The 22,715-nt window shown below is 48.0% G+C and overlaps 1 protein-coding gene across 4 annotated transcripts in view; it reads left to right on the top strand.

The window, feature by feature from the left end:
* The window catches only part of RASSF2 (Ras association domain family member 2), a 39,099-nt gene extending 16,591 nt beyond the window's left edge, over positions 1 to 22,508 (top strand). For all 4 annotated transcript variants that reach the window (XM_059705618.1, XM_059705617.1, XM_059705620.1 and 1 more), the window contains 10 exons: positions 3,501 to 3,591; positions 5,572 to 5,647; positions 8,900 to 9,051; positions 11,819 to 11,907; positions 13,493 to 13,653; positions 14,393 to 14,494; positions 15,410 to 15,461; positions 15,945 to 16,066; positions 17,333 to 17,430; positions 18,584 to 22,508. In XM_059705618.1, coding sequence (XP_059561601.1) covers positions 3,533 to 3,591; positions 5,572 to 5,647; positions 8,900 to 9,051; positions 11,819 to 11,907; positions 13,493 to 13,653; positions 14,393 to 14,494; positions 15,410 to 15,461; positions 15,945 to 16,066; positions 17,333 to 17,430; positions 18,584 to 18,653 — 981 coding nt within the window. In that variant the 5' untranslated portion in view covers positions 3,501 to 3,532 and the 3' untranslated portion in view covers positions 18,654 to 22,508. The remainder of the gene's footprint in view (positions 1 to 3,500; positions 3,592 to 5,571; positions 5,648 to 8,899; positions 9,052 to 11,818; positions 11,908 to 13,492; positions 13,654 to 14,392; positions 14,495 to 15,409; positions 15,462 to 15,944; positions 16,067 to 17,332; positions 17,431 to 18,583) is intronic.
* Positions 22,509 to 22,715: the final 207 nt, after the last annotated feature.

The raw sequence follows: 22,715 nt of genomic DNA on the forward strand, positions 1-22,715 counted from the left end.
GCTTTATTACACCAGCGGTCTCAGAGGAGTTGCCTCCAAAGTCTGAGCAAACCAATATGGAGGAAGCTCTTTTTTATATACCCCTTTGGCTTCTTTGTCCCCCAAATATGGATCATACTTCTGGATCTTTCATGGGCTTTGCAAAAAGCCCTGTGTGTTGGGATGGGGGCCTTCAGATCATATCTAAGGGCCTGGCCTGATGTCAGTCTTGATAACCCCATCCGGGGGTTCATGGTTTATGGCCTCTGTAAAATGTGAGCATTTAGGTAACAGGTCTTGCAAGACCGGATTGTGGAGAAAGGGGCAGTGATTTAATTATAGGTTATCAAGAATGTACATTAGATTATGTGCCATACTGAGTCCAAAGAAAGAAGACTCTGTATTGATCTTTAGATTAAGAGGATGTGCCATACTGAGTCTAAAGAAATAAGACTCTGTATTGATCTTTTAACACATATGCTTGCTAGCAGAGGAATTAAGATTACTCCCAGTCAGACAGAATGTTTTATACAAGAAGTATGTCCATGCTTTTCTGAGGAAGGAAAGGTAAATGTAAAGGCATGGGAGGAGGTAGGCTCAAGGAGCCTTATCCTTAACCCCACTGCAGCCTTTCCACCCTGGGAAAGTGCAGGATTGGCAAGCTCTCCCTGGGGTGATAGATCAGGACTCAGGTAATAGCAGAAAGCGCCAATACTACTCTTAAAATGGATACAAGAGAGCATTTGGGGTTTTTCTTTTTAATGCCTGCTTTTAAAAAATAAAAAAGGGGGAATTTGCCGGGAGCTGGTCTATCCTTGCTGTTTCAAGGGACCTGGCGTATATGGCATACTGTTCTTAATATGTTTGCTCACCTTCTTGGCACTATGTGTTTTAACCAAGGTCACCTCTCTGAGAAAGGTTGTTTCCCCAGGTAGGGATTTTCCCCTGAAGTTAGGGAGGGAATAAAACCCCTCAACTAAGTGCCAGGCGGGTAATTAATCACTTTAACTACAAACAATCATGCTTAAGCTACATAATCTTTACTCCCTGGAATGGAGATAAGAAACGCCCTAACCTTTGTAATAGAGATTGATAGGATTGAATCAACTGGTATAAATACAGATGTAACAAGACAGAAAGAGACAGAACTTAGAACACAGAACTTAGATGAAGATCCTAGAGACAGAACCTGGCTATGGAACCTGGATAGAAAATGGCAAGAGAACCTGACTAGAACCTGGTGACTGAACCTGGCTGGAGAACCTGGACAGAACCTGGCTGGAGAACCTAGCAAGGGAACATGGCTACAGAACCTGGCTGGAGATCCTAAGCAGAACCTCTCTGGAGATCCAGACCAGAACTTGGCTGGAGATCCTGGCTGGAGATCCTGGCTAGGCTGCTGATTAACTGAACACTGTCTCCGTGTCCTTCCTTCTTCGCCGACTCCATCTACGCCTTTGGGAACCCTGGACCTGCTGGGGTTGGACCCCAGCAATGTATATGCATATATGCATAGACCATGGATAAACAATAGTGTGGAGGAGGCTTGGGGACCCTGGGGAGCGGGTGGAAGCGGGGTGGAGGGGGTCAACGGTGGTGGGGGAAGGGGACATCTGTAATAGTTTCAACAATAAAGATAAAGAAGCTATTAAAAAAAAAAAGAATGTACATTAGATTACTGGCACAGATTCAGATTACTAGCCCCCCCTCCCCAAACATCAGGGTTACATTGGAATTAGCCACTTAGCCTTCTCAAGACCTTTGCAGTGTAGTTTGAAATCAGGAAGTTTGATGCCTCCAGCACTGTTTGTCTTTGGCAGGATTGCTTTGGCTATTTGAAGTCTTTTGTGGTTCCATACAAATTTTAGTATATTTTATTTTATTTCTGTGAAAAATGCCATTGGAATTTTGATAGAGATTGTATTGGATCTAGAGATAGCTTTTGTAATATTGACATTTTAACACTGTTCTTCTGATCCATGAGCATGTGATATCTTTTATTTTAGTCTTATTCAGTTTCTTTCATCGAAGCCATAAGTTTAAGTGTGCAGGTATTTCAACTCCTTGCTTAAATTTATTCCTAAGTATTTTATTATTTCTGATGCTATTATAAATGGAATTGTTTTCTTTATTCCTTTTCAGATAGTTTGTTGCTAGTGTATAGATATGCAACTGATTTTTGTATGTTGATTTTGTGTGCTGCAACTTTCCTGAATTCATTGATTAATTCTAACAGTTTTTTTGGTGGAGTCTTTAATGTAAGATCATATTATCTACAGAGACAATTTTGCTTCTTCCTTACTGATTTAGATGCCTTTTTAAAAATTTTACTTGCCTGATTGCTCTGGCAAGGACTTCCAGTACTATGTTGAATAGGATGGTGAGAGTGGGTACCCTTATCTTGTTTCTCTTCTTAGAAAAAAAGCTTTCAGTTTTCATCACTGAGTACGATGTTAGCTGTGGGCTTGTCATATGTGGCCTTTATTATGCTGAAGTACATTCTTTTTATACGGAACTTGTTGTAATTTTTATCATGAAAGGATGTTGGATTTTGTCAAATGCCTTTTTTTTGTATCTATTGAGATGATCATATGATTTTAATCTTTCATTTGATTAATGTCATTTCATTCTATGGCATTTCATTATAATGTTGATGAAATGCCTTAGGAACTTACTCTTGTTTATATCAACTAGCCTATGGTAAAATTGTGTCATTATACATCGTTTTGCTTAAAGTTATAGAACCAATCGATGACTTTGAGGCCTGACTGCATATATATAATTGAAATCTGAATATATATTTATTCAAGTAAATGTATATATATTAATATTTTATGCTTACATACTAGTGTGTATATATATATGTATATATATATATATATATATATATATATATATTTAAAACACATTTTTACTATTGATAGTATTACAGATATCTCCTATTCCCCCTCATTATCCCCCTTGCTTACATATATTTTTAAAAATATTAGACTCATAGTTGTATAGCATGTGTTTTCATAATGTATTGTCATTTTCCCAGGTAATTCATTTGCCTTCACAGTATCATATTTTAATAGTGATTATAGATGTGTAGGCTGCGATTTTTTGCCCCCAGCTCTGTTTGGGCATTTTCAGGTGGTTTACCAATCTTTAGTAGAATCTGAGCCTTCCTGTCAGATGAATCTCTATTCTGTGTTTGGAGGTCTCTTCAGGGAAGACTCACTGGTTGACCTTGGGACCAAGTTGGGTGTCAACATTCTCTGTGGCTAGGGCACTCGTTCTGGAGCTGTCCACGGTGGTCATCTTTCCTTTGGGCATTTTTTCTCTCAGAGGCTATGGCAAGCAGAGGCAGCAGCCGGCAGTGTGGCATCTCACTAGCCCTGGGTCACCTTTGGGCTGCCCACGCTGTGGGTCTGGAAGGGGGAACAGAGAGCCACGTGCCCCTGGTCCCCTGGCCCAACTCCTGCTTATTCCTAAGGACACAACCTAACTCTAACCTCTGCTTCTCCTTTCAAATACAGGTCTCTCCTTCTGATGAAAAGAGGAAAGAAGAATGGACTACAGTCACCAGACTTCCCTCGTCCCGTGTGGAAAAGATAAATACATTTCCAAGTAAGTCTTTTTGCTGTCCTGTTGTGTCCCCATGTGGATGGAAGCCGCTGGCAGAGATGCCTCCTCTGTACATGAGAGGGCTGAGGCTCTTGTGTGTGAGAAAGAGCTAAGTAAGTAGCTGAGTGTGGACTAGTAAAAGCATCAGCAAGGCTGCTGCTCTAGATAACATGTCCCCAGAGTCTGGCCATAGAGAGTGAACTAAGGGGGGATCTTTAAGATATGTCACCTTTGAAAGCTCAGAAGAGATGGTGTCCTGGAGGGCTACCAGGAGGAGGAGTCAGCAGTGGCTGCTTACTGTCCTGTCTGTGGTGTCTCCCGGGGAGTCCCAGCTGAGTTGTGTCCTTATACTGCTGCGGTGCTGGCTCAATCACAAGTTCCCCTGAAAAGGAGAAGACAGTGTTATTGCTTTATAGGCAATAAAATCTCCTGAACTCAGCTTTTTGCTAATGTGATGGGGCTGAGCCAAAATGGGCTTTTTTGAATTATAAGTTTCAGGTTATATATTTATATCCAACACAGGGATTTACACATCCTGGAAGCTCTCTATCTTAATGAAATGTTTAATTTTTCTGAGTTCAAATTGTACTAATTTTTTAAGACACCCTTGGCCATCTACAGACACATGTTGTGTGAGATAATGGATCATTCCTATCGCTACACTGAAGGATTTCCCCGGGGACTTCTACTGACCAGTAATTTTGCATTCTAGTTTCAGATCTGAGTGTTCAAAAGTACCAACAATTTTTTGGTTTAGGTTAGGCTTGTGTAGAATTACTCCAATTTATCTGGACTTAGCTTGTCAAGGGCTTCTTAGAATTCCCAGCCAGCTTTGATCTCTGGCATGGCCCCAAATATCCCCATTGAATGGCTCCATTGCCCCTTGTCTGAGCATAGACAAAAGCAACTAGCAGCCTCCTCAAGCTTCTCCCCCTCCCAGCCCTCATGCACTACCATGCATTTTTAGACAAACCTCAATCAGACTATTCTTAGGTTTGATGAGGGCTCACTCTGATCACAGAGGGATGAAGCCCTCTCTCTTCCAGGCTCAGTAGACCTGGGTCCCAGGGGGAACACTTGGGAATCAGTATTTAGCAGCTACGAAAGCCTGGTAACAGGCTTGTAGGTTAAAAAACGTTTTTTAAATAAATGAAAAGCACCTAGAATAGAATATTGCCAGGGCCCAGAAACCCTCTCCTGCCCACTTCTAGTCACTGCTCCCCAAGGTGAACCACTATCCCGAATTCTAACACCCATTTCAAACTTTATATACATGGAATCATACAATATGTGCTCGTTTGTGCCTGGCTTTTACTCAGCATAATATCTGTGAGATTCATCTATGTCGTGTGTAGTTTATTCATAGTCTCATTGCCATCTAATATTCTGTTGTGTGATGGTAGCTGCCTTTATTCATCCATTCACTGTCGATGGGAGCTTGTGAGTTTTTAAACACATGATCAGGTCATGTCCACGAAGCATAAGTCCGTGTCTGAGAAGCATTCTCAGAAGCCCAGAAGTTCCTGAGTCTCACAAAAAAAGCCTCCGGCGATTGTCCTCTCCTAACGCCCAGCATGCACGAGGGAGGAGAGGCTGGGAGGCAGGAGAGGCTGGGAGGCAGGAAAGAGGCCTGTCTGTGAGCTCATTCACTGGGGTTTGAAGAGTAGCGTCAGAGCTGCCCACCTTCGCCAGCAGACAAGACCCGCCTTGGTTTTCTAGAGTTGCTCCTTACGTTCAGTCTGTTGTAGGTGGTGTTTACTATTGATCTTAATCCTGAAGGAAGATGGCGATGGGGGTGGTGGTAGACTGTGTGTGTGTGTGTGTGTGTGTGTGTGTGTGTGTGTGTGTGTGTACACACACGTGTGGACAAGCACCCAGACTAGGGTGAACCAGGCCAGGTTAGAGGTGAGAAAAAGAGGGAACAACTGCATTATAAGTGGCTTCAGCTAAGAATGGTTTACCTCTTGTATTTTTTCGCCTAAGGAGTGAGCTTCTCCTGCATCTGAAGACCTACAACCTGTACTATGAAGGCCAGAATTTGCAGCTCCGACACCGTGAGGTGAGGAGGCCCTGGGGAAGACCTATGAGGCTCCTTTTCTGGGGGGCCGGCCCAGTCTTTGTCTCCATGTGTCATAGGTCTGGGGCCCTATGTCCTGGATCCCTGTCCCTCCTGCCACAGTGAGTGGCCTCTCATTTAGGGCTAGTACCAGCCTGACTGGGGGGAATCCTCCAAAGGGAGGCTTTTATGAAATGACCCTTTCAGATGGCTTCCAAGCAGGCTTCTGCCCTTGGGGCAATTCAGGTACTTCCCAGTCCTCTATGTTTACACATTTTGGCCCACGTCTTACGTTGCAACAACCCGGGTACATCATCTAGGCTCTGGGTGGTACCCTTCGCCTTTCTCCAGAACTGCAGCAGCCTTCCTAGGTGTCTTCTTGGAAAGCCACTTGTTATCCACCTGTCTCTCCCCAGCCGCCATCCTGCATCTAAGCTTACTCCTCTTGTATCCATTTCTGTAAAACCTGTTATCAGATAGGTGGTGAGTTATACAGGAGCCTGGCAGAGTAATTTATACTCAAGTGTTCTTGACTGATAAGAAGGGATGTGTAATACCCTTCTAAACACATTTTCAGGTTATCAAGCCAGAGTGATTTAATCCATAGAAAAAGATAGCCGTTGGTGGAATTTCAGCCACTGAGGCAGGCTGGTTGGGGATGGGATGTGGATGCAGTGGCCTTCTCTGTGTCCCTCAAATAATTCCACTTCGGCAAAGCCCTACTGTGGGTTAAATTCTGTTATATAGGAATGTAACGTAAAGCAATGATGCCAGCATAGACCATTTAGAAGGCCATATATGCCGCTTGTACTTAAATAAAGCCTTTCTCCCCAAGATCCACAAATGTCCTGAAGTTGTTCAGCTCTTCTACATTCTTTTTTTTAAAAAAATATTTTTATTGATTTCAGAGAGGAAGGAAGAGGGAGAGAGAGAAAAACACCAATGATGAGAGAGAATCATTGAGCGGTTGCCTCCTGCACCCCGCCCCCCGACTGGGGATTGAGCCCGCAAACTGGGCATGTACCCTTGACCAAAATCGAACCTGGGACCCTTCAGTCCACAGGCCGACGCTCCATCCACTGAGCCAAACTGGCCAGGGCTCTACATTCTTTTATTCCCTCTCCCTCTCTAAGGATGATTCTGGGGCTCAGGTTAATTGTCCCCTGGACAGGTATCATTTTCACCCAGGGGGCTTTTCCTGAAGATGTGTCCACGGCTCGGGTCTGACATCTGTGGGCCCTGCCCCAAATAGATTTTTCTTCGACCTGGAGACAAGGCTTGACCCTTTTAGGCACTGACCTCAAAGCTTCTGCTATTTAGTGGTTGGGCCATTAACAAGATTTTAGTCCTCAAACAGCTTTTTCGGGGTGTGTCCTATAGAATAAATTCCCAAAATGCTTGGTAAGTAAAGAGTTTCATGGTCGTAAATGAGATCCATTTCTCCGGATCATGCAAATGCCCTTAGAAGGCTTTCACATTTAACTTATTAGTGAACAACGCTTGAGTATAAATTTGGAATTCTTGCAAGATTTATTCACCTTTCACATAGTCACAATCTAGCACATACGTTTATTGTAGGCTCTGGGAAGTTCTGCTGTTAAGAATTCTGATTAACAGCATCTCCCAGCACATGATCACGTGACACCCGTTTAAAGGTAACAATTGAGCTGCTAGAGCAGCGGTTCTCAACCTGTGGGTTGCGGCCCCTTTGGGGGTTGAACGACCCTTTCACAGGGATCGCCTAAGACCATCGAAAAACACATATATAATTACATATTATTTTTGTGATTAATCACTATGCTTTAATTATGTTCAACTTGTAACAATGAAATTGGGGGTCACCACAACATGAGGAACTGTATTAAAGGGTCGCGGCATTAGGAAGGTTGAGAACCACTGTACTAGAGGATTCTGGATTCTGCTAGGTGTTCTGTGTATTCTGTAGAATAAACTTGGGGAAATGTTACTTTAAATCTCCTTCAACCGGAAGATCAGATTGCTAAATATATGTTGTAGGTTAAGACATCGTTTTTTTTTTTCATAGTGGGGGAGGGGGAAAAAGCTAATTCTGTTCGCAAGGTCGTCTCATTTACTGCCGGGAGCCGGTCCATCCTTGCTGTTTCAAGGGACCTGGCATATATGGCATACGGTTCTTAATATGTTTGCTCACCTTCTTGGCGCTGTGTTTTAACCAAAGTCACCTCTCCGAGAAAGGTTGAATCCCCAGGTAGGGATTTTCCCCTGAAGTTAGGGAGGGAATAAAACCCCTCAACTAAGTGCCAGGCGGGTAATTAATCCCTTTAACTACGAACAATCATGCTTAAACTACATAATCTTTTCTCCCTGGAATGGAGATAAGAAACGCCCTAACCTTTGTAATAGAGATTGATAGGATTGAATCAACTGGTATAAATACAGTTGTAACAAGACAGAAAGACACAGAACTCAGGAGACAGAATTCAGAAGACAGAACCTACACGGAGCCTAGAGACAGAAGAACTTCGCTGGCGAGAGCATGCCAGAGGATCCTGGACCGGGACTGGCCTCGGAGCCTAGAGACAGAGCCTAGCGGGAGAACATGGCAAGGGATCCTGGACTGAACCTGACTACAGAGATTGGCAGGAGAACCTGACTGGAACCTGGACACTGAACCTGACTGGAGACCCTGGACAGAACCTGGCTGGAGAACCTAGCGAGGGAACATGGCTACAGAACCTCGCTGGAGATCCGAAGCAGAGCCTCTCTGGAGATCAAGACCAGAACTTGGCTGGAGATCCTGGCTAGGCTGCTGATCAACTGAACACTGTCTCCGTGTCCTTCCTTCTTCGCCGACTCCATCCACACCTTTGGGGACCCCTGGACCCGCTGGGGTTGGACCCCGGCAATTTACTTTAAGAGATTCTTCTTTCTTTAAAGTCATTAGTATTAAAAACAACAACAAGGGCGGAGGGAAGCTCATTGGTGGGGCTACTCGCTGAGTGCAGAAACAAAACAAACAAACAAACAAAAACAACAACAACAACCAACACACTCTGTTCTTACAATTTGCACATGTGTACTTGAATCTCGAGGCAACTTGTGTGCTGACCTGCCAGGTCCCCCTCAGGGTGGTTTAGAGTGGAGAGAGTCTGGGAGCTGGGGTGTGAATATAACTCACGTGCACCCAGCCAGGCTCCTGTCCGTTGTCCCCCAGCGTGATGCTGGCTTCCGCAGGGCTTTTCTGCTGGACTCACCGCCCCGATTGCTTTGCGGCAGGAAGAAGATGAGTTCATCGTGGAGGGGCTGCTGAACATCTCCTGGGGGCTGCGCCGGCCCATCCGTCTGCAGATGCAGGATGACAACGAGCGCATTCGCCCCCCTCCCTCCTCTTCCTCCTGGCACTCTGGCTGTAACTTGGGGGCTCAGGGGTGAGTGAGGAGGGATGGGACTGGGGATGTCTGGGGGTTCGGTGTGTTCTTGAGCAGGTAGATGCCACCTTCTTCCAGCCAGCCTTGACCCCCGCTGCTATTCCTACCTGCTCCATTGCCCACCTGCTCTGCTCTGGGATAAGGAGAAAGGGGCAGGTGGGGGTGTGATCAGGCTTCCATGGAACCTGTCACCACAATTACTGAGTGACAGTCAGAGTGAGGAGGGGAGATGCTGAGTCAGAGGGAAGTACCAGAGCCTGGGTGAGCAATGTGTCCTCTCTCATGGAGAATTCCAGAGCCTCTGAGAGGTGTTGGTAGTGGCCAGCCAGGCCCAGCCCGCAGATGTCTGACAGGACAACTGGGGCCCCGCAGCCTCCCCACGGGGACCACCTCAGAGAGAGACCCTGCTCTGGAGACCTTTAGGGTTTCTGTGTCTTGGGGAGATGGGGCAAGGAGGGGAATGTCAGGCCCTGTGCGAGGCAGCCAAGAGAGCTGGGTGGTGGCATGATGGTCAGTCGCCTGGGAGGTCCTCTCTTCGGAGCCCCCACTGGAAGGTCTGCGAAGACCACGCCTGTTCCTCCCCTCCCTTCGCCACCAAAGGAGAAGCTGAGGGTTCTGGGAAGGCACACCCTCCTTACTGTCTTTCTGGGACTTCAGTTTTCAGGGTCAAGTGACTAGCCTTGTGCCATCTTGAAACTTGCTGATGCTGACTGCCTTCTGGCCAGAGCGTGGGTGGAGCGTGCCAACCTCTCGGCCAAAACCACAGTGATGTGTGTGTTTTTTTATATTTTAAATGAGAACCAAACCCTCTCTGTTGGCCACCTTGAACATTTTGTTAAGCTCCACAGCCAAAGCTATCTTTCTCTAAAATTGAGAGGAACCCACATTGGGACCAAGCCCTGGAGCGGACCTGGTTGTTTTCCAAGGGAATTCAAGGAGGAAAGCCTGCCCATCCCATCAGACGCTGGGGTGGCTGGTCATGGCTCTGATTTTGCTGGTTTCACACTCCGCTTTGCATGCAGAACGTCTATGGTGCTTGGTTTCCAGTGGGCCAACCCCTTTCCACAGCCCCACCCTGACCCCCAGACTCGGTTACGTTCTGTTCCCTCAGTGAGATGATTTTTGAAATTCCATTGGACCACGTGGCCTTTGGCTGGGCCTGCTAACGGGTCCTTCTCTCCACACATTTGTTCCTTTTTCCCTTCCCCGTGGCATCAGGCTGGTGCTGGTTGGTTCTTGAAACCTGCAACTACTGTGAGAGAGTTCTCAGGAGTGGAAATAATGTTAACCCAGATGCCTGCTGTGATAAAGGGGGTGCCTGGACCACTGTGTTAAGAAGGATGCTGAGACCAGTTTCTGCTTCAGCCAGAAAGAGGGCTCTGGACAGAGAAGGTGCCCAGTGTTCACCAGTCCCAAGAGTCTCTGACCAGTTCCATTCTGGGGTCAGAAGTTTACAAATTATACTACAATAGGAAGTTCCTGTAGATTTTCAATTTTAAATTGATTTCAGAGAGGAAAGGAGAGAGAGAGAAGAGAGAGAGAGAGAGAGAGAGAGAGAGAGAGAGAGAGAGAGAGAGAGAGAGAGAGAGAGAAAGAGAGAGAGAGAAACATCTGATGGGGAATTGAACTGTAAACTCCTGGTTCATTGGTCGATGTTCAACCACTGAGCCATGCCGGCTAGGCTAGATGTTCAGTTTTAATTGTCCTCCCTTAAAACTGTCATTCCCTGAACATGAGTCCTATCTGTCTACTGGGTCCCAGGGAGACCATGCGCTTCTGTCCATGGGATTATCCTAATCCTATATAATAAAGATGTAATATGCAAATGATCATTACATAACGACCGATGGAGTAACGACCGGATCACAGATCAGCAGGAGGGTGGGGTGAGCTACAAGCAGGCGGCAGAGAGCTATAGGAGGGGGCAGGGCAGCAAGCCAATGGGGGGGCAGAGCTACAGGAGGGCGGGGCAGCAGGCAGAGACCTACAGGAGGGCGGCAGTGAGCTACTGGCACACACATTTGTGCGCAGGGCTACTAGTTGTTAAATATTCTTCTTTCTGGCGAAATCCTCTGTTGATTTGGGGTATGTTTCTTGAAGCTGCTCCCATTGTCCTTTTGGCTTTGAGGAGTTATTTGCCAGTTATGGCAGTACCAGATCTCAGCTCAGACTGCCTGCTTGTGGCCCTTTCTCCAGTGTGGCTCACGAGCACCGCTCAGTCCCTGCAACCCCGAGAACACTGTCATCGGCGCCCCTTCCAGAGCCGCCCCGACCTGTGGCAGCCAGCCCGTTACTGTCCATTCCGTTTAGATGCCAGGAGCAGTTTCTGAGTTACTCCTCTCACAGCAGTGGATCAGAACTGGAATCTTGTCTGAGAAATGAATGAGCATTATTGGGGATTTCCAGATAAGCTATAGAACCTGCACCTGCTTAGAAACTCAGCCCAGGGAACACACGGATTTTGTTCTTTGCTGTTTCCCACCCTACGCTTGACGAATGGGTGCTTATGTTGCTGCAGCTGCTGGGAATGAGCATCTTCTCCCCCCAGACATCCCCCGCCCCACCCAGTGCTCAGCCTGGAGCTGGGCCAGCCTCATGGCACACTCAGCACAGCCCACCCAAATCCTTTATCACCTCATGTGTGCTGGTCCCCAGCCCGGCACAAGCAAAGTGCCCCCCGTGCAGGTGTGGGGTGGGGTGGGGTGGGGTGGGCTTGGGGCATCTCCCACAGGGGCTGGAGCAGCCTCTCTTTGTTTTCTGCCCCCAGCACCGTCGTGAAGCCCATCACCATGCCTGACATTCAGATCACAGAGGTGGATGCTCCTGCTGAGAGCGACCAGATGTCAAGCCCCACAGGTACCTCACGGTGGGAGGAGCCTCCAGTTTGGGGCCAGCGTGTGAAGACTGATGGGATAGATGCTGTAAACTGTTATTTACTTTTTGAATACATAAAATCCACATGGATCAAGATTCAGAAATATTAAAAAGAATGAAGAGGTTTCCATTCAGAAATATTAAAAATAATGAAAAGGTTTCTATGTGGTTCCCTCCATAGAAGCAACTTCAAGGCATCCTCCTGAGATATTCTTTGCAAATATAAGCAAAAATACACCCAGAGACCTTTACGGCTGGATGTCAATTCTTTTCTTCCCCTTTTTATATAAGTGGTAGCACTTGCACATCCCTGTTTCTATATCAGTTTGTCTTGAGGATTGTCCCACACAAATCCATAAAGAACTTCTGCATTCTTCATAGCTCCGCAGTACCCCATTGTATGGAAAAATGACCATTTCTGTAATCGTTCCCTATTGATAGACATGTAAGTCATTTCCAGTCTTTTGCTATGACAGACAAGGTTGCAGCCAGTGGCCTTGTTGACGTGTCATTTCACACATTTGTCTGAGTCTGTAGGATTCTTTCAAGGGGGATTGCCAGGTCTGAGGCCATAAGCATTTGTGACTTTGATAGTCAGTTTGCAATACCTTGCAAGTCCTTTTGTTGTGCTTGTCCTCTGTCAGGCATGGTTCCAAGTGCTTTACATGAATTGACTCATTTAAACCCTCACAACAACCCCATGAGCTGGGTGCCGTTATTCCCATTTTATAGATGAGGAAACTGAAGCAAGAGAGGTTAGTGATTCATAGCAATGGTAGAGTTGGGATTAGAATCTGGGAGTCTGGCTCTGAAGTGTGGGCTCTAAACCTTGTATTGCGTCTCAGTAAGTTATGCATTGTGTTGTTCCCCTGGCAGGAAATACTGATTTTATAAAATCCTAGGGGCCCAGTGCATGAAATTCATGCACTGGGGGGAAGTAGGGGGGCGGGGGTTGTCCCTCAGCCCAGCCTGCACCCTCTCCAATCTGGGACCCCCTCACAATCTGGGACTGCTGGCTCCCAACCACTCACCTGCCTGCCTGCCTGCCTGATTGCCCCTAACCGCTTCTGCCTGCCAGCCTGATTGCCCCCTAACCACTCCCCTGCCAGCCTGATTGATGCCTAACTGCTCCCCTGCTGACCCGATTGCCCCCAACTGCCCTCCCCTGCCAGACCCGGTTCCCCCAACTGCCCTCCCCTGCAGACCTGGTCCCCCCCACCCCAACTGCCCTCCCCTGCAGGCCTGGTTGCCCCTAACTGCCCTCCCCTGCTGGCCTGGTCGCCCCTAACTGCCCTCCCCTGCCAGCCTGGTCCCCCCAACTGCCCTCCCCTGCAGGCCTGGTTGCCTACAACTGCCCTTTCTTGCCGGCCTGATCACCACAACTGCCCTCCCCTGTCGGCCATCTTGTGCAAGGGTGTGACCGTCAATTTGCACATTGCCTCTTTATTATATAGGATATGTTTGGGCAGTAAGTGAGTGCTATAGCATTGGCCACCAAGAGGGTACCGTATGCAAACTGCCACACGTTGGTGCCGGCAGACAGGGCTCATTTCCCCCTTCCTCTCAGACTCCAGGGACCTGAAGCCCGTGCAGGAAGACACCCCGCAGCTGATGCGCACACGCAGTGATGTTGGGGTGCGTCGCCGCGGCAATGTGAGGACAACCAGCGACCAGCGGCGAATCAGACGCCACCGCTTCTCCATTAATGGCCATTTCTACAACCACAAGGTAGAGGGAAGAGGGTGGCAATCTGAAGGGAGGGGGGGGGGCAAAGGTCCTTCCTACACAGCTGACACCTCAGGGCGACAGACACCAGGGAACCCAAGTATTTCCCATTCATTCTTTGAGTTGTGGGTGGGCTGCTAGCTCTGTGAGGAACAAGGAATCCCAGAGCAGGAAACCCCCTAGGTGGTGGGTGAGATGATCCCACAGACACCCCTCGTCGGATACCAGAAAATCCCTGTGTTGTCCTCTTCCTGCCTCCCAGCTGCTGTATGGTCTGACTTTTCCATGAGCTAAGGGCACCCCCTAAGCAGAGTTGTGGGACTCAGATAGGGGGTATTAGGACTCCACCCCAATTAGCTGACCCTCCTTCCTTCCTACTGCCTGGGTCACATCTGGCCCCAGAGGCAGGTGCATCGTGAGAGAGTGGTCAGAGTACTTGCGTTGACGTCGCAGTGGAAGGGACTTTGTGTGTTTTATTGGGGGAGAGGGCCTCCCTTATCTAGTCCTGTTCCCTCCCCAACCCTGCCCCTTGGAGATCAGCCCCCTCGAGCTCCTGAGTTAGGCAAAGCCGAGGGCTCTGTTGACAACAAAGCCAATACTTGCCAGGTTATTCGAGGGCTGTCAGTGAGCACAGGTTGAGTGTGATTGTCCCTGTGCCCTTTAGTCCTGGGAACAGGGTGGGACTCCTCGGTTTTAGACCCTGTCCTTGTCCCCACCCTGAGCTGGACCCCTCTATTGGCAGACGTCGGTGTTCACCCCGGCCTATGGCTCCGTCACCAACGTCCGCATCAACAGCACCATGACCACCCCGCAGGTCCTGAAGCTGCTGCTCAACAAATTTAAGGCAAGTTCCCTCTGCTGGCTGGTTTCAGGAGGCAGCACGTGTGCCTCGGTGGCCCCAGAGGTGTAGAGGTGGGGGCTGTGGAGTGCATGGTGAGGGGGGCACCAGGCAGAAGTTTGAGTTCTTTGGACCCCAGGCAGCAGCATCACCTGAGAACTTCTTAGAAAAGCAGATTCTCAGGCCCCACGCCTGAATCAGACTGGCTGGATCGGAAGTGAGGCCAGGGGACCTGTTCCACAGGCTCGCAGGGAATTCTGGGGCCACAGAAGCCTGAGTGGCTGCAGCCCTTGGGTGCTTTATAGACAGCTGGAAGGACTGCGGGCCTGACAACTAGTCTGGGGTCCTGTGCACTAAGTAGGTTGGGGAACCTACTTTGAAAATGAATCTTCAATAAGATGTGCAAATGATAGTGCATGAATGTTTTTAACGTCCTGTTATTCTATATATTTTCCACAATCCCCTTACTATAAATCTTTGGGAGACCAGGTATTCTTATTTTAATGGAAGCCAGTGTCACCTAGTGGCCTAAGGGCACAGGCTCTGGGTTCAAATTCCAACCATCACCTACTTGCTGATTGGATGAGTTGGGCAACTTACTTAAGCTCCCTATGCTTCTGCTGCTTCATCTGTAAAATGAGGATAACAGGACCCTATTATGGGGGACTAGGTGAGTTAAGACATAAAGTGTTAAAATGTAGAAACACCTCACCCAATCCAATAAATGGTAGCTCTTATCTATTATTACTGATAACATCACCTGCTACCCATTTCCTTATCACTTCTGAGAGAGCTGCAGATGAACAGCCCTCCCTCAGAAGAGCCACAAATCTATGTAGCTTTGCAGTGATGAGGCAGGAATGGCTCGGGTCCGGGTGTGTAATGTGTGCTCTCACCAAGCATCTTTTGCTCCTGATTCAGATTGAGAATTCGGCGGAGGAGTTTGCTTTGTACGTGGTCCATACCAGCGGTGGTAAGTCTGAAGAACATGGTGTACTTTAAGACTTTTAATTAACTCAGAATAGTAAGTTAAAAAAACACATACACAAAACCAACCTCTGCCTCATTTTGCTTGTTGTTTATCGTTTGGAAACTTCCAAGTGCCGTCTGCCTCCAAGGCTGGTGGAATGCCAGGTGTGCTCAGTAAGCAAGCCCTAGAACCTAACTGCCTATTAAAAAAGGAAGTGGATTTTCTTGGGAGACAGATAAAACCAATTTCTCCATTGCAGCATCTTCCAAAGGGTTCGAGGCACAGGGGTATTGCTGGGGAGAGATGAGGGAACAGTTGCATTGAACAACATTTATTAAATTGCACATTTGCAAATCAGTCTCCTGACTTGTATGGCCGCATCTCCTAAGGTGCCTGTTCCATTTGGGACCCTAAGTGGACCCCTACTTATGGTGACAAAGGCGTCAGGCCAAACTCAGGGCTGCTCTTGGCTGTGTGTGTTTCCAGAAAAACAGAAGCTGAAGAACACCGATTACCCGCTGATTGCCCGGATCCTCCAGGGCCCGTGTGAGCAGGTCTCCAAAGTGTTCCTTATGGAGAAGGATCAGGTGGAGGAAGTCACCTATGATGTGAGTCCCCTTTTAGTAGATGGACTGTCCTCAGGAGGGTGGGGGTTTGTTTGGTTTACCTGCAACTGGGCTAGAGCTTGATTTTCTGGCTAAGGACCATGCCCCACGCTGTTGCCATTCCTCAATACAAGGTTTTGTCGAAGCAGTAATGGCCATGGTCCAGGAGAATAAATGTAAGGGACTCGTTTGAGGGTGTGCCCCGTGGGAGTTGTTGGAGGAATGTTCAAGCACGAAGTGATTTCTATAACAGGTATAAATGTCTTGAGCCTGTACTGTAAGAGGTCCTGTAAGAGGGCTGAGAAGTTTCTGAAAACCCTCTCTTAGCAACCTCAAGAAGTTAGCAGTGATTTCACCTTATCTTGTGTATTAGTCAGCTTTTGCTACAGTAAGAAACATCCCCAAATCTTAGCCACTGACAACAGCAAACACTTTTTGTTCAGGATTCTGCAGGCTGGTAGCAGCAGCTCTGCTCTAGGCTGTGGGTTGAGGATCTGCACTGCATGTCTCGTTCAGAGACCGAAGCTCAAGGGGCAGTGGCTACCTGGGGTATGTTTCTCATGGCCGATGGCCGGGATGCATGAGACCAGGCCAAACCATGTAAGCTCATTTGAAGCCTCTACTCAGATTTGCTGTATGTCATATTCATATACATCCCACTGGCCAAAGCAAGTCACATAGCCAAGCCCAACATGAAGAGGGTAGAGAAATATACTTCTCCCAGGGAGAAGAGTGGATAGAGTAGGGTAGGGATTCTGGTGGGGGAGGAAGAAATGGTTGTTTAACTTCAACTCACCTGGGAGCCACCCCACCCACAGCATCTCAGGAACAAGTTCACATTCAGATGCCTGTTTGAGACCGGAGACACAGTCATCATTCTGAGTCATGATTCCTTAAATTCTCTTAGGGGAGAGCAGGGAGGTGTATTAAATGTTATGCGTTCAGGCCTTTCTCTGCATCGTGGAATTAGGAGAAAGTGCTATTCCATGTTGGACATCAATCACCTCAGCATGGATTGGATACGTGAGACGAGAAATGCGAGGTATGAGATATGTGTCATGTATGGTACATGAAGGGCTCTTCTCTGCAGACTCTATATCAGCCTTGGAAGAATGAGGCATGGCTCCTGCCTTTAAGGAAGTCCAGGATCAATGCAGAAACAGATTCCCCAAGGCTCTGTGTCTTACAGGAGAGAGACGCCCAAAGGCATTGGAGTAATGCTGGGGGTGGGGGGGAGGCACCCAGCATTACTTACATCTTCCTCCCCAGGTGGCCCAGTACATAAAGTTCGAGATGCCTGTCCTCAAAAGCTTCATTCAGAAGCTCCAAGAGGAGGAAGACCGGGAAGTAAAGAAGCTGATGCGCAAGTAGGCATGGCCCCGGTGGCTGGTTGGGTTTCTCCTGGGGCCTCAGTGGGAGGGCTCTGTTCAGGGGCCTTGCCTGGGGCTGAGCTGCTGCACAGGCCGTGTCTTCTCAGTCTTCTTCAGGGACCTTCCCTCCGATGAATCCAAATCTCCGAGGGCGACACCAAACTCCAGTGCCCTGGTCTCTCTGCTTCTCAATTTGATGTGAGACATGGACATGTTCTGGAGACTGCAGGCAGGTTGTCTTAGCAGTGGCGAGTAGCCTGAGCAACCTACCTCTGAAGTCCTTTCCTCACACCCTTCCTCTCTTTTTTAACATTTCTCTTGTGGAAATTGCACTTGGGCTGGCAAGTTCAGTAAAACTTCTCTATGGAAAGGATTTTATGATTTTTTTTGAAATGCACAGTCATAACGTAGAATGTGGTAGAACAATTGATTGGTTTTTGTCATTAAAGAAAGCCAATGCTGTATTTGCTGTATCAATGATAATAGCAAGTATGATAACAGTTAACATTTATTGAACACTTACTATGCAGCAAACTTTAAAAATAGCATTTGCTGTGCAGTGCAAAGCCCTGAACATGAGGATCTTCCCCTTTAGCCCTGCATTGCTATAGTTCAGGGAAGGGATGGGGATATTGCGTTCCCCAGCGAGCCGTGGGCCTCCAGGCCTGGTAGTTGCTATGGCCTCTTCTGTAAAATTCAGGAACTGGTATCTGGTTGAACCACATGAAGTGGTCATTTTTGTAGCCTCCCCCACCCACCCAATAATAGTTACATAATGGTAATTTCATACGGTCCAGCCTAGGTGAGGGTCTGCTATTGTGAGTATACAGGACTACGCACAGTGCCTCGGGCACAGTAAACACTCAGTTAATGGGACCCTTATCATTGTTTCTGTTGTTATTCCACCTTCTCACTCTTCTTTGCCAGACTTTCTAACTATAGGAAAGCAATCTAGGTTGGGGTTAGCTTCTTCAGTCCCTCTCACCCGGTTGTGGAAATGAACACAAGCAGCCAAGTGGCTAAAGAGTGGGCCACTGACAGATGCAAAGGGACAGGACAGTCGCCCACACTGTGACCTGGGTTGGGAAGCAGGGTGGAGAGGAGGTGTGTGTTGCTTCCTGCTCTCCACCGCGGCTCTTTCTGTTCCCAGGTACACCGTGCTCCGGCTAATGATTCGGCAGAGGCTGGAGGAGATAGCTGAGACCCCAGAAACAATCTGAGCCACAGAAAGAGGGGATCCAGACACCACAGTGGCCGCTGATGACACGAGAAGACCCACAGGAAGCTGGGTGCCTTCCTTCCACAGAAGCACTGAAAACCTTCAGCTCCTGACAAGCCACCATTGGCAGCCTGGATGGAGAAGCCAGCTGACAGCTCCCCATCCTTGGATCTCTGCTCTTCTTTCCTTCATTCACAAGGACTTTTGATTTTTGTTATAAGGAGGACCCAAATGTGTATGTGCGCGCACACACGTCCATACACATATACTAGTACATGTCCACGTGCCTACCTGATACAGTCACATGCAATTAAATTCCAAGCAACCAGCACACGTGCCATGAGGCTGGCGGAGGTGCTGCTCGTGGTCAGGAACATCAGGGGAGTCACCAATCTGAGGGGCTTTATGCTGAAGAAAAATTTCTCCCCTCAAGTGCCTGGGAGCAGCCACATATACCTGCCCATCTTTAGAAAGGGAAGGGGCCTCAGCCAGCTCACAGTTGGGGTATTTACATTAGTAGGGATTCTCCCTGTAAACCTAGAAGGGTCTGTGAATGTGAGATCCTTGGAAGTTAACAAAATAACAGCCCATGCACTTGGGGCAAGTCTGATGGGAAGAGAAAGAGAAACCATCAGTGGGGTAGCTGCAATAAGCCCACAAGTTGTTACACTGGAAACTTGGATTTTAAATAACAAAGATGTATGTGATGAACTACGTGTTTGCCTGTAGAGAACGGATTCTGCCTCCGTCCTTGCCTCCATGGCCACCTTCCTCTCAGCACGCCAAGCTGCTGACCCCAACTCTGGGGCCTCCTTGAGTTGAAGGAAGGATCTTATGAGACAGGCCTCACTCTCGCTGGTTTGCACATGGCACTGACTGGCTAGTGCGACCCAGGCCTGGGCGTGATCTGGCCTCCTGAGGGTAGTGTAGAGGTGCCTATGAGCCCAGCCCATTTCACAGCGTCAGGGGGGCTTGCTGCACTAATGTGTGTTTGAAGTCAAGGCTTTGTTCCTTCCAAGGCTGGATTCTTGCAAGTTGCCCTTGCTTTGTGAAGACAGACTCCAAGGATGAGGACTTGTCCTGCTGCCAACCCACTGTGGGGTCCAGGGAAGCTCTTCGGGCTGCCCCGTGAAGGTTCAGAGCGATCATGGAACTTCAATTGCAGCGTCTCTGAGCAGCCACCTCGGTGATCTTTAGAGCAGACCCCAATTGGCGGGGGTGGGTGGGGGGGGACGGGACGGCAGGAACAGTCTGTCCCCCGTGGCCCCGATCGGGAAGATTGCCAGGCAGCTGGACGCCAGTGTGACTGCTGCTGTTTGATGAGGGGCAGACAGATGCTTGGAGAAGGGTGCCTGGCTGTGGAGAGCAACCAAGCAAGGCCAGGAGCTCCTGATAGCAGGCATCTGTGAGCCCTGTGCGGGCAGGGACGTTTCCCATCTCTTCTCCACCTCCTCGCCAAGAGTGGTTTGAAGAGCTGGCCAGTTGAGGAAAGGAGAACCACTGATCGGTACCTGCAAGGAAGGTGGAGCTTTGTAGCAGTCAGTGCCTTTCCTGCTCCAGGCACCCTCCTGCTCTCTTCCACCCCTGTGGCCTTTGTGGCCGCTTAAGCTGGCTCACAGCTGGTCTTATTGTTGACTTTCAAAAAGATGGCATGCTGCCACCTGGCCCTTTGCCAGGGTTTCTTAGCAAGCCTACCTCCTCTGTTGGGACAGCACCATGAGCCCAGTGGGGTGTGGACTGGAAATCCGGCGGGCCTTAGTCTCAAGCAGACACGTCGGAGGGCTTTGCAACATGCACAGAATTGGGGAACAGGGCTTCCTGTGTTACCGATGAGAAAGGGCAGTTTTGTGAGTGCAGACATACTTTCTGAGTGTTGCATTTGAGAAAATGAGTTGGAAAAACTTCTCTTCCAGTTATTTTTAAGTGCTCAAAGCCTTTGTTGGCCCCAATGATTCTTCTTGGGGGCCAGGGAGAAGAATTTCCACCAAGCGAATACTAACCACTAACTTATTGGACAGCTTTTTCTGGGTAATAAGAGTTCTCCTTAATTTGCACTAGCACTACGATAGTGTTAAATGTGGAAATGCTGTAAAATGTCAGGTGTGTCCGGTCACTTTGTAAAAATGTGGTAAGATAGACTTGGGGGTCGGGATGAATAGGAGGGGAAACAGTTATTTTACACAGTGCATCGCATTTCATGCAGGCCGCACGTTTCCATCTTGGCCCAGCCTGGTTAGAGATCATTTCTCACGTCCTTAATAAACACGATCAGGAATTTTGGAAGGGTTCTTTGAAACAGCAGCAGCTGAAACAAATACTTCTCCACAGCGTGGAGCTGGATTTTCTCATCGGTATCACATGGCCCTGCAGCTTTGAACTTCTCCACTGATCTGCATGGGTTTATGTAATTGCGTGCAATGAACCTGAAATCGCGTGAAGAACAAAGGCCAATTTATAGGGTTTTCCCCTAACTTGTGACAAGCAGTGTAGCCACAATCGCTTTCTTTTGCCAGAGGCTTGTGTTACAAGGTGATCAAATGAAGGAAAACCTGAGTCCATCTGGCTGGGAAGGGGTTCCTGCTCCCCCAGGTGATGGTGGAGTCTAGCACAAGGTCACCTTCTCTGTGACCACATTAGGGGGAAGGTGATGAGTTAAGTGGGGGCCGGGGTTACCTGGGGGAGGGACTGGAAAGCACAAAGGATGGACGTGGCTGTGCGGCTGGTGAGGATGTGCACACTGGTCTCCAGGCCGGGCAGGCTTGACCTAGATGTTGAGGTGGAGGCGTGAGGATCTTAGATCAGCTACCCATCCACGTGAAAAATGCTGAGACCTCAGGTTGAGATTTTGGTCTGAGACTTCAAAGAGAAATATTTTTATTCTAGTCTCCTCCATACTGGGGGAAAACAACAACAACCCGTACTCTCTCCTGGAGCTATCCAGATAAAGACATTTTACGACAAGTGTAGATAACACGGGCATGAAGTGACCAAAAAGTAAATAACTGTTCTCCAATGCAAACACATCTTGGCAGGAATTCTTTTCTGCGGAGTTGGGTGGTTATCTGTGTGTCCGTAGGGTGGGATGGGCCACAGAAAGGCATGAAGCTCTTTTAAAGAAAAGAGCAGCTCTTAACACCCCCCCCCCACCACACACACACACACAAACACCCCCCCACAGTTATGTCAAAGCTCTATAGCATGGAGAACATGGTGTCATAGATGCATCTCCAAGACATAACTTTCTATATGAACAAGGGAATCTCAGTCTCATACAGACCAAACCATGATGTGGGGGCTGAGACAGGAGACAGAGGAGATCTGAAGCGCCCCTGACGCAGCAGCATGAACTTTCCAGACTCTGCTTAAATTGTTTTACACAAAGTCTTGTTTGAATTAGATGAGATAGGAAAGATGTCCTATCTAGATAGAAATAAAAATAAATACATCACTCCTTTCTGATGTAACTGAAAGCGTTTACCCCGTCTCGGGAGGCTACAGCACCCCCTGTGTTTTAACTGAGCACAAGACACGGACAAGCTATGAAGGGAAAGTCTCCCTTTACTTCTGAGTCAGATTGCAGACCTGTTTCCCGGGCTGATAGTTTCTGTGTGTTTTTGCTAGTGTTTCTGAAAGGTTTTCCCCACTTGTTTTAGCTTTGTAAGGTGTTCTTAATCATAACTTGACTTTTAGCAAAGGTACATAACCTGGTTTAATGCTTGGTTCTGAACTTATGAATCGATGGGTTTAGGTGTCTTAACATAATTTGACAAGGCCTCATAGGGAGCCGTGTAACGTTTTGATATGTTTTAAAGCATCTGACATAGACCTTGTTAAATAAAGCACTTTTCAAAGAGCAGTCCCCTGAGGATGGTCTGTGTGTGTCGGCTGGGTGGGAGCTCTGTGCTATGTGAGGGTGTGGGATGGGAATGTGAGAGTGTGCCCAAGAGGAAAGTTGATTTCCTTGGCCTAGAGTTTACGGTTTGAATGGATTAGGACCTGGCTGTAATATTCCAAATAAGTGAAATGAGGGTGTTCCTATATACGTCTTGAGTTCAGGCCCTGG

The sequence above is a fragment of the Myotis daubentonii genome, chromosome 8, assembly GCF_963259705.1.
Source record: "Myotis daubentonii chromosome 8, mMyoDau2.1, whole genome shotgun sequence".
Lineage (NCBI taxonomy): Eukaryota > Metazoa > Chordata > Mammalia > Chiroptera > Vespertilionidae > Myotis > Myotis daubentonii.